This window comes from Chenopodium album, chromosome 5 (assembly GCF_948465745.1).
Source record: "Chenopodium album chromosome 5, dcCheAlbu1.1, whole genome shotgun sequence".
NCBI classification, from domain to species: domain Eukaryota; kingdom Viridiplantae; phylum Streptophyta; class Magnoliopsida; order Caryophyllales; family Amaranthaceae; genus Chenopodium; species Chenopodium album.
The window spans coordinates 38,449,779-38,461,822 of NC_137838.1; the positions used below are offsets into that span (position 1 = coordinate 38,449,779).

A 12,044-nucleotide genomic window follows, 5' to 3' on the forward strand; every position below is an offset into this window, starting at 1 on the left:
TTTCCCGGGCATCAAGAGTTGATTTTTTACTTCTCACCGGATGTTGGGGCCGGCGAGTATTATTTGTGTTCCTCCCAGGAAGGAGAATTTTAGACCAATCAATGGTCCCGGCTGCCTTTTCCTTTGGATGAGGAGTGGGCTGCCGGTTTCTGACTGACTTCCCCTTCTCTGGAGGAGTCTTCTTAGCCGACTGACCTTACTTGGGCCAGCCCGGCTTTTGGTGATCAGCTCTGTAATTTCACCCTTGAAACTAGTCATGAACCTCATGAGTTCGTCTCGGGTGACGGGGGCTGATCCAGCTGCCATTTGGGTTGCCCCTTCCGGCTGCCCAGTGGGTCTGCTGGGACCCGCCTGGGAGGCGCCCCGCTCCAGAGTCTCTCTGGGCCGGATGCGCTTGACTCTGAGAGAGTCGTCCTCGGCTGTAGAGTTTTCGACCTGAGGATCCTCATCCTCCTCATGGTCTGTAAAGACTTCTGGGTCTTCACCCAGACGGTTAGGAGGTACAAACTCTTGAACCATCTTCGAGGTACTCTCCCCACAGACGGCGCCAAATGTTTTGGGTGTTTTTGTCCCTCGGGAGAGTTACAACACGAAGACTGATCCGGGATGAGCTGTACCTGCAAAACAAACGGAAACACCGGTTGGGTGGTGCTCCGCCTCCGACGATCAAGTTAGTAACTTGAAGAGGAATAAAGAGTACGGAAATTTAGGTGGGTATCTGCTCGGATTCCAAGCTCAGGTGTTTCTCTGATGTAAGAGAATGCAGGTGTATTAAATGATAAAACGTGTTGCCCTCAAAATGAGGGGTATCTCCCTATTTATAGGGTCTTTGGGAGTTGTGCCCTTGATTAGGTCACTGAACCCTAATCATTGGTGGGCTGCGCCGTTTGGCGGCATTCTCGGGATTTGGGCCTGAAGGCCGCCTTTTTTCCCTTCTTTTCTGGAGTGACACGTGTCAAGCAGGGATTGGTCCACTTTGGGCCATCCTGAGGCTGACACGTGTCATCCTCTGATTGGACCACGTGGCGGGGTAAAATTACCCTAAACAGTAGTGGTTCACCAAAAATCCTAAGAATAATAAACTTTTTCATATATTTTGAATGACAAAATGAAAAATAGATTATTGTTGTTAGGAAAAAAAAAAAAGGAAGCTAACCGTTACGCCATGATATGTAACTGTCATTAGAGAGTTCTATAGAAACAGAAAGAAGTAATAGAATAAAGGACAATCAATTATAAAATTAAACTGCAATTTACATTGTTTTAAAAGTTCTGGATTTTTTAATTCCTTAACATTTTTGGTTCAGTAGCCTATATCACTGTAGCAATAGTAATAACAATAGCAATAGAATATTTGAACTCTATGGGAGATTGGTAAATTTTCGTTTGTAATTAATCATGGAGGTAACTCTTTCTCCTTGGATCTGATTTGATTGTCATCTTGTTTATCTCTCTAAATTCTTACTTGTATGTTATTTGCGTTTAATGATTAATTAATTTGTCTTTTATGGTGATCATTAATTAGAAGACTATAAGTACACCTAGCGAGGTCTCGAACTCAAAGGCCAACAGTTTTTATGGGCATGTATTACACAAGGATATTATTGACTTCTTTGCATTTTAGCACCAACATGTTTCTTGGCAATCACAATGGGAGAAAAGTAACAATTGGGAGGGGATTGGAACCTAACCATCCAGAACTGATCTCCAAATCCGAAATAGCCCAAAAGATTAATTGGGCGGAACACAAAAAAAAAAAAAAAAAAAAAAAAATAACAGGAGGAAAGACTAGTTACAAAGACATGCTAACCCATACCATTTTTTGATCTTGTCTCCTAAACGTCCTACACGTAAGAGACGACAAGATGATGAAAATGTAAGAGAAATTATTCCCTGAAGAGAGAACCGTGAAAATCTAATTGACCTAGAAATGCAATATGAATTCCCAAATCCTAGACAACAACCACATCGCGATGATCCTGAAACATCTACCAACATGGGGAATGCCTCAATTGATGATGGAATAAATTGGCCAGGTGTCTTCTCAATTTCGTATATTCATGATTTGTCATGTGGATATTATAAAAGGCCTTATTTGATGAATTTACAATCAGAAAGATTAATTTGGTAACAAACCCTTTTAAGGTTGTAATGCAAGAGATCACTAGGATGGTTAAAGTAGTGTCTTACAACACATTTCTGGCCAAGCTCACTTAGCCATAACACTTATTAGCTAATTACTAATTCAATATAAGATATTAGTTAGAGTTCTTTAAGTCGAGTTTAAAGTCATGGTTGGTTAAAAATCATAGGTAGGATTTAAATTATGGTTGATTTGAAATATGATTGGCTTAAATTCATGTTGAGTCAATATCAAGTCAGTTTAAAATCAGGTCTTTGAGTCAAAACAAAATAGATTGAATTAGGTATTTTTTTGGGTTAATAATTTTTTTTTTTAAAAAAAAAAAGTATTTTTTGGGTCAGGTTTAGTCTAAGTCGAGTCATACTAGTTTAGTTTGAGTTTAAGTCGGGTTAAATTGATTTCGGGTTAAGTTCAAGGTCAAATAGATGCTGGATTAAGTTCAGATCATGTTGAATTCGAATTCGAGTGAGTTCAACTCGTTTTCAGATCGGGATCCTGAATTTCTCGAGTCAAATTTGATTGGTTACAATTCAAAATAGATGGGATTTTTTCGAATCGGGTCAGTTTTGATACCTCTATTTGGACCCTAACTGTTTAACACACCAGGCCCGTTTATGAGATTTCGGTGGCCTAGGGCAAAAACATAAATCGGGCCTAATTCACATATACTATATAAAATTTTAAAAAATTGGGTATGCAAAAATATTTTATTATGATCAATAATCTTTAAAAACATCAATTTCATAAAACATTGAAATTACATTTCCGTAACTCTTGTTGAAGTAATTACACCAGCCAACCATTCAAACCAAGTATCCAACCAATCCATTAGATTTTTTCAATACAAAGAAAAATATAGTTTTATACAAAGAAGAGATCTTGATGAATAAAGTGTTTATGCACCGTTCAAAAAAAAAAAAGTAGGGTATGCAAAGAGAAATATATATAATTAGATTAATCCCGTTTAAAATTTAAGAGTAAAATGACTGTTTATTATAGTTTTCATCTTCAATTGAATCGCAAAAGAGAAGAAATTTAACTATCTTAAAATTGTAATGAGATACATTTTGAAAAATAAAATTACCAAAAATGGGGATACAATTAAAATATATGATATATATATATATATTTTTAATCAAATTCACTTGGGAAAGTGAATAATTTGGGAAAAAAAATTAGGAAAGAAATACGTTTACCAAAAATGCCATTTGATATTTTGGAATTCTACAGTACTATTGTAGTATTGTACAGTACACACTTCTTGCTTTCTTTCTTTCTTTCTTTTTTTTTTATTTTTATTTTTTTTTTTTTTTGTGTTAAATGTATATATATGTAATATTATTTAGTACGAAGTATATTTATTTGGGGCCTTGTATTGTATTGAAACTGGACTTTTTAACAAGGGGCCCAGACAGCCGTCCCAGCTGCCCTCCCCTTGCTACGGCCCTGTAACACACCCACACGTCATTACATGTGGCATTTCTTCTACAACTTCTTCCACCAAGTTTCATGCAGCCATGTTGCAAACCTTAAGCAGATAAAGTTTCTCATCCGCCTTACAACCTACAAGCCTCCCTTATGCATAGTTGTAATGTTATTTAAAACCACTTCTATTCTACTCCTATAAAGCGTTTGACAAGAAGATTAGAATAAAGAGGGAGGATAAAGATAGGAAATTAATAGGTGATATAGGTTAAATAATTGTTAATCCAATTTGGTATGTGAGTATATATGAGAAATAACTTAGGATATGCGATAAAATTACAAACTTATCCTCACTTTTCTCCTTATTCAATAAGGGTAATTTATTTTTTTTAACCCATTTTCTATCCCTTATCCTCACTTTCCCCCTTATCCAATTTGGTGTATTATCCCTATCCCCAATAATCCCCTTCTAATACACATCCCCCTAAACAAGCACTGCATTTCTTCTGTCACTCCCTTCTTACTCCCCTAAACAAACAGCATATAGTGTGCACACATTATAGAATAGTTAAACAAGTTCTTGTTGCTATTCAAAAAAAAAAAAAAAAAAAAAAAAAAAAAAAAAAAAAAAAAAAAAAAAAACTCACTCTTGTTAGTTTAGAATGTATGGTGTATAATATTCAAACAAATATTAATATATTCAATGAATACTAACATTCAAATTTTCGCCCCAAAATCCATGTTCTCATATTATAAAAGTAATATGATAAGGAGTTTATAACAATGCCGGAACGAAGATAGACATCAAAAAAGGGCACACCATGCCAGCAGGGGTTACAATACAGGACTGTATCACCTTAGACAAAAAAAAAAAACTATTACATTTGATTTGAAAGAGATACGCATTTTCCACACTAGTAGCAAGCACGTGATACAGCTTAACATCAACTAGTAAATCACAAACAAACTGATGAGGACCTAAATTTTCTGAAGGCATCTTCAGAGAAGATCAGACATACTTTATGTACACGGCTGCTGCTGCTGCCTGTGGCAGCTATATGCCTAATTAGTAGTTGTGATTTTGATTATGGATTGTCCATGAAGTACTGGTAGATTAGACTCGCAAAAAATTTGCCACGACTCTGGCTTTTGATCTTCATTTTCAGTGAATGACTTGTATACTGACATGGTAATACTACGTGCAGCTTCTCTGGCTTCTGGAAGCCTGTCATTCAGCAGATTAGCAGCTACTTGAACCAGTGAAACCAACCCAAAGTCCTGTAAATCTTGGAAGCTCTGTAATCAAAAGAAATTTGTTATATTATGTCAATATTACCAGATAAGTGAAACGCAGCAAGAATAACATAACCATATCCACAAACAGTACAAAATGAGATGTTACCATTCTAGATACACAATTGGAGATGGATACAGCAGCTTTAGCCCTGACTTTTGGATTGGAATGGCGGGCATATTTTTGAAGATTATGAAGCAAAGGAAGAGGGGTAATAGACTGAACCAGTGTTTTCAAGGTCTTTTCTGCTTCTTCACACACAAACCGCTTGTCTTGAGATGCTTTCAGCAAAAGTTGTAGCAGCTGAGGGCACATCATGGGAAATTAGCAGTAAATTAAGATACAGAGACAGAAGAATTATACATAAAACTAAAATAGTTTTGATAGATGAATCTTAAAATCAATAGAAAGCACCATCAAACAGATAAGATTTGCCGAAGCTCCTGCGGCCTAGTGACATCAGTAACTAAAATGTTTTACAAATGAATCTCAAAATTAATAGAAAGCACCGTCAAACAAATAAGATTTGCCGAAGGCCCTCGTGGCCTAGTGCCATCACTTCCCAATTTCTACAGGGGGGACCAAGGATCTCATTCTTGGAGAAGGCTTGAGAGAAAGATGGGGTGGGGACTGGGGCAAAGAGGTCTTAATGGGCTGGGCTGATACTCTGAGACAGGGCAGCCCAAGCTAGCCTGCATGTACCAGATTGAAAACAAAAAAAAAAAAAAAAAGAAAAGAAAAATGACAAGATCCCATATCCTTTAGTTGCTGCCTATACTCTAATTTTTTTTTCAATTATTTCAGATGGGGCATGTGGGACAGAGTATTGAGAAAGATACGTAAGAGCAAAAGCAGAACAAGGGACCAAATAACACTAGTATAGATGTATGGAATTATTACTCCGATAAACTAGTAAAGGCAGTAAAAGTGTAGACATTAACGCAACCCCCCCTCCCCTTGTCCCAAAAAAAAAAAAAATATCACACAGCTAACACATCAAAAATATAGAAGAAAATTGTACGTGGTACTCATGTACTTGAGCCATTTCCAATTTTGTCTTCATGAATCAAAGTGAAACCACCCAAATTAACATTCAGCTTCTTATTTTCTTGAACCTGGGAGATTATGACAGTAGTCTGCCTCCCTTCCCTCCTACTCTGCCCCCTCAACACCTTCTAGTGCATGAAAAAAAGGTCATAACCTCTACCGATGACCAAGATCCTTCAGCACAAGGATAAATGCTTTAAGTGAAGCAAAAGTTAAGGAGAGAGAAAGATGATTAAAAAAATTGGTGGAGATGACATGGATAACTAACAAAGCCATCAATGAAATCCTTACTCTTTTGGTCTTTGCAATAAAGAAACTTTGAGTGAAAAGAAAGAGAATTGTGAGTGAAGAAGCAAATGGGCAAACAAAAGTGTGTAGAAGGTCAGTTCCAATTTATAGCATATGCTTGCAAGCCTTGCAATGTAATTCCAGCAACATTAGCCACTAAAAGCTATCTACCTTATCTTTTTTGTTAATTGTTCAGTGTTCACAGTGATTCATTAAGACAAAATTGAAGGGTACACATGCTCCCTATAATGACATAAGTACAAAGGTACTATTGTAGAATTTCCCATGAAAGAATCATTAACGAATTTCTTTACATATTGAGAAAAGGTGTGAATATTGGTTGCTGAATTAAATCAAATTTCAACTTGCCATATCTTTTACAGAATAAATCTGTTGGCCCAACCTAACAATTGCTCTAGTAACTAATTTTCTTGTGGATGGAACAACTTCGTTAAAGTCCCAGAGAGATGAAACCACATTTTTTAAAAGGACACAGATTCCAGAAGAATCTTAGTGTATAAGCCTTCTGTCAATTCAAGCAATCATAAAAGAATTTATCATGTTAAGACATTGGCTTTTGTTACCATCTGAAACTATGTGCAACAAAAAGCTCCCCTCCATGAAAAATCAAATTACATACTTCCTCTGTTCTTTTTTACTTGACCTGTTGCTTTTATCACGTTTGCCAATGCAAAATTTCAACGATTAATAACTTTAATTCTCCATAAGTAAAAATTATAAAAGTTATATATTATGATAGTACTTCTTGAGACGAATTCAAAATATACAACATGAACATATTTTTCCTTACAAATTATTCACAAAACACGGTCAAAGGAGGAGTGGTGAATAGTGTAAAAGTCAAAGCGGGTCAAGTAAAAAAGAACGGAGGAAGTAAGAAAGAAAATACCCAAATCCAAAAGGCAGGAAAACAGAATAATCCTCTATTCATATTCCTCTTGATCTATATGGCTATATCACAAGCAGACAATACAGACCACTCCTGGTGCTGGCTAAAAAGCAATAAACTAAATGATTACAAAAAGAATAAAACTGAATGACATTCTACACGAAATGCTATACTAAAAAATTTTGTAGTATGCATGATCATGAATGCAACAGACAGAATAAGCGGTACAATAGTGAGTCATCTGTGAACACAGAACAACTCTTGGTATTAAGCAGCATCAAGACAGCTAAACACCATTAACATGTAGTATAAGCAAATAAAAACCACATACAGTAACATGTACGAAAGCTCCTTGATACAATTTCATACCCAGAAACCATCTATGTTACTTGGACTCGGGTACCCATGTCCGACACGAATATGTGTCCAAGTGTCCGACCCGGCTATTTTTAGAAAAATTTCAATGATTTTGAACTAAAATGAAGTGTCTCACCCATGTCCAAGTGTCGAGGGTCTGACACGGGTACGTGAGGTGAAATGAAGAGTCCAAGTAACATAGGAAACCATTGGATTTGATATTTATAAGTGTATAGTCAATTAAAAAGTTGAATGTCACTCACTAGGTATCATAATCTTAAAAGCTGAAAAGCCAATACTCTTATTAATTATGGATTTTTAGTTCTATCTTAGCTAACCCCAACCCATACCTGCCCCTTGTGATTATAAATTTCTCAGAACATTCTATGATCAGTTTTCAGAACCAATGCTCGACCATCTGACCACTTTGTTGCTATTAGGTTCAAATTATCTTAACTTAAATGACAAATATCAAACAGATCATGTCAAAATAAGTGCAAACAAAATTGTAACTTTTAGCAAACAAAAAAATACAAATAATTTTTTACAAACAATTTTACACACAAGAACAAGAGAGAGAGAGAGAGTTTACACATATATTCAAGCAAAACAACCTGAAGTTGAAAAAATTTTGTTTTAAAAATTAGTTGAATCGAACAAATTCTATGTGTGAGAGTAAAGAAATGATCTCTTATATTCTTTTTAAACTAAGGGCAAACTCGAAAATACAAACCAATTAGAAACTAGGGCAAACAAGACAAAGGGAGTAACTGATAAGCAACAATGATAATATAAATAAAAATTCTAAAGCAAGTTGACCAGACCTAAGGTATCAAATAGCACACCTAAGCTAAACATGCCTGCTAATAAGAAATAAGACTTTATACAAGCTTTCTAGGAAACATAAGAATGTTGTATCATAGAATTATATCTTATATACTTTATATGGACTCGTAGAAAGTTATCCAATGAAAAAATATATTTGATTGCTAAAGTATAGACTTGTAACTATTAACTAATTGTTTAAAACTACCTTAGTTCAAGAAGAATCGAAGTAACTGGTATTAGCACCCAAATAACATATTCCCTATGTGCGTTTCTAATTTCTTATTTACATGTAAGATGAATTTGTTAGCATCTATTCGTAATGAATCCAATCTCAATCACAAGAATATCCAAGACATATCTTTAATTTTCACAAGGAGACAAAGAGTGGTCAACATGACGGAATACTATTCATTGTAAAATAGTATAAACAATGTAGGAAGGTATCCATATAAGAAGAAGAGAATATATCATAGTAACAAATACCCCCTCTGTCCCACAAAAAATTTCACAGTTCTCTTGGGCCCATAGTTTTAGGAGAAAATTGACGGTGGGTTTTGTTGAGTATAAGTGGATGGAAAATAAGGCAGTGGACCTTGTTTATTGTTTTTTTAGTTAAGGTGCCAGAAAGCGGGGACTATAAGGGTATCTGTGTGGGTATGCATAGTTTTTTTTTTATCCTTTGTTTGTTTCTTATAACAACGTGGAAGGCGTGCACTCATAGTCTAATAACTGACACTTAAATCAAGCTCTATTTAGAGCATTATATATTTAGCAACAACCAGCAACTCATATTTCAAGAGCAACCCAAATCAATGTTGTTAATAACTAAACATCACTGCAATTATACAATTCTCTTAGTCATCAAATATGTATCCACAGACCATAGCTTAATTATCATAAACTAGATTATTTCATATTTCACATGTATCAAATTCAAACAATAAAAATCGACTTAGAGACAATTCATCACGCCATCACTTTTGGCACAAGACATCATTGAGTTCTGTCTCAACTCTCAACTCACTAGTAATTTGCACAACAAAACAAATATAACTAGACAAATAAATAGATAAGGGAATCAAAAAACGCAATGATCCAATTCAAGCAAGTTCATATGTAAACAAGTTTAAACTTGAACAAACAATAGATGATTCACCATTACCAGAGAAAAGACCAATAACATCATGGACGAGAAATAAAAACATTGCCCCCAAAATTTTAAAGTCTTTCATAAAGTTAACGATCTTTTTTCTCCAACCACTACTTATATGTGGACCAAACTCCACTCAAATTAATCTAAAATTGAAAGATTAGATTATCGAGCAAGGAATAACATGGTTAAAACATATGATAAAAGGTCCAACTCTACACAATTCAGCCATTCTTGTATAAAAGATGCACGTAGGAGCAAGAGCGAATAAACGAGCTTTTACCAAATTGTCAAAACCACCAGAGAAATCAGGTTCCAGCAACTTATCACGATACACAACGAAGATATCAGCAGCAGCCATAATAGATGTCTTGCACAAAGCACTTCTTGGATTCTTCATAGCCTTCACCAACACCACTACAACCGGTTCCCTGAATTCCCAAAACATACATTAGCACACTATTTTTTGAAACGTACTCAGCAATTTCCAAGAATTAATAAGTAAAATTAAAATTCAAAAACTTACAACATTGGGAGCAAAAGAGTAGAGTGATAAATAGCCAATCTCCTAGTATCATTCAAAGATTCACAGACCTTAATCCAATCCTTCGATTCCAAACGCTCAAGTAAACCCTGCAAATTCAGACACCCATTTCAACTTAAGGGTCGAATTATTTCTTAAAATCAGATCTATTGTTTTCAATTTTTCAACAAATCTTCCGAAACAAACAAACAAAACTAATGCAATCAAAGAAAATGGCAGAAAACTAAACGATTGAAGTAATAAAGAGACAGAGGGAAAACCTGAATCTGGGTATCGGGGTCAGATAAGGGCTTGAGATCTTCGGAAGAGAGGTAATCAATGGTGATTTCGACAGCAGGAGCATTTTCGTCGAAGTTGGAAGGCAACGCCATTGTTAAAAGATGAAGAATGAAAGGGAGATTTTGAGAGGAGAGTGAAAAATTGAAAGTTTGTAGAATGAATGAAATAGGTTGAATGTGGGAATTGAAGCACTAGTAATAGTACTATTTGACCTTTGTAGACGGGATTTCAAATTTTGAATCCCTAGTATCCAGCCATCGAGCATGCCAGGATATCTTTGTACTTTACTAGTTATTGGCCCGCGTGCATAATCCTCCAATTTGGTGATCTATACTCCGTGAATAATATGTAATAAGTCGTTGTTGTATGTATAGATTATTTCTAACATTTTGTTGAGCGTTGAACAAAGCTGAAATTTGATGGAATGAATTGTTTTGCTGATCAATTAATGTAATATATGTGCGTTGATTAGCTAAATAATGTCAATAAATTACTCACAGTTTTAAAAGCGGTATTATTCATTGTGAAATTGTTTATTCGAAATTTAATGGGTTGTTAAACGCTTTGGTGCCAAAAAATAGTTATTATTAGGATTTTTTGACATTTGCTACCACTAAAAAACGTCTCTCTTCAGATTCGGTACCAATTTTAAACAAAAATTTACTTTGCTACCACCTAAATCAGAGTTTGTTAAAAATAACTACCACTTAACGGAATCCGTTAGGATTTCCGTTAAGTTTATTAAAAAAAATTAAAAAAAAAAAAGAAAAAGAAAAAACCCAGCCACCCACTGCCATCCCCTCCCCTAAACTGCCACCTACCCCTCCCCCCTGCCGGTGGCCGGCGCCAAAAGAGTCAGTACGCGCCGGCGACCTCACCCCCCTCTCTATTCCTCACCCACGAGCCACCACGACACCACCCAAACCCCCAAACCCAGACCACCAACACCGACAACCCCTCCCCTCGAAAACCCACCTCGATCCCAGCCAAAAACCCCAATTGAGCAAATCTCAAACCCTAATTCAAGGGGAGGGAGCTTGGATCGGGTTTTCAAGGGGAAGGGGGGTTGGTTTCGTGGTTGGTCGCAATTTGGTGACAGTGTTGGTGCTGCTGCTGAAGGGGGGATGTGCCGCTGTGCGTGGTGGTGTTTTGCGGTGCTGGTGCTAATGGAGGAGGTGCGGTGCGTGGTGTTGCCTCAACGATGAAGGTGGGTGCTACGGTGCTGCTGCAAGATTTTGCGGTGGTGATGGAAGGGTGGTGACGGTGGAGGGAGGTGTTGTGTGCGGTGGTGAGACAAGGGTCGTTGTTGGTGGTAGTAGGGAGGCTGGAAGGTGGGAGGGTGGCAAGAAGGTGGCTAGACGGTGGTACAGCCCCACTGACGTGAATTATAACGGTGTAAGGCATAAGGTAGTAATTTCTAACAAACTCTGTTTAGGGTGGTAGCAAAGTAAAAAAATTTTAAAAATTGATACTGAATCTGAAGAGAGGCATTTTTAGTGGTAGCAAATGTCAAAAATCCTTATTATTAATTAGAATCGAATTTAAGAACTTTTCTTTAAACGAATTAAAATTAATCTGATTACTTGTGGCATCAAATGTTGGACGGATACTTTTAACTCAAATGGAAAAGTTATATGCACACAAAATGTCTTTGTTAACAAATTTACATCATCATTAATATGACGTGCAGTCCTCCAATTTGGCGATCTCTGATTGATTATTATCATTTAATTAGCTTATGTTTTGTGTAAATCATTATTTTAACAGTTTACTTGTAAT

General features: G+C 36.1%; 1 protein-coding gene across 1 annotated transcript; it reads right to left on the reverse strand.

Annotated features, from left to right (window-relative positions):
* Positions 1-4,290: 4,290 nt before the first annotated feature.
* On the reverse strand, positions 4,291-10,484 carry LOC145630688 (uncharacterized). The gene is made up of 5 exons (XM_081682888.1): positions 10,247-10,484; positions 9,969-10,075; positions 9,726-9,873; positions 4,971-5,165; positions 4,291-4,864 (listed from the first exon to the last, which is right to left on the reverse strand). Exons 1-5 carry the CDS (start codon positions 10,355-10,357, stop codon positions 4,631-4,633), a joined length of 795 nt encoding a protein of 264 aa, XP_081539014.1. The 5' UTR covers positions 10,358-10,484; the 3' UTR covers positions 4,291-4,630.
* Between the last annotated feature and the right edge of the window lie 1,560 nt (positions 10,485-12,044).

Excerpts from the sequence above, each read along its gene's own strand:
- LOC145630688 (XM_081682888.1), bottom strand. The coding sequence starts at position 10,357 with ATGGCGTTGCCTTCCAACTTCGACGAAAATGCTCCTGCTGTCGAAATC. Across the intron at positions 9,874-9,968 it reads ACTCTTTTGCTCCCAATGTT|GGAACCGGTTGTAGTGGTGT; the intron begins GTAAGTTTTTGA and ends TTGGGAATTCAG. Across the intron at positions 4,865-4,970 it reads CCAATTGTGTATCTAGAATG|AGCTTCCAAGATTTACAGGA; the intron begins GTAACATCTCAT and ends TTTTGATTACAG.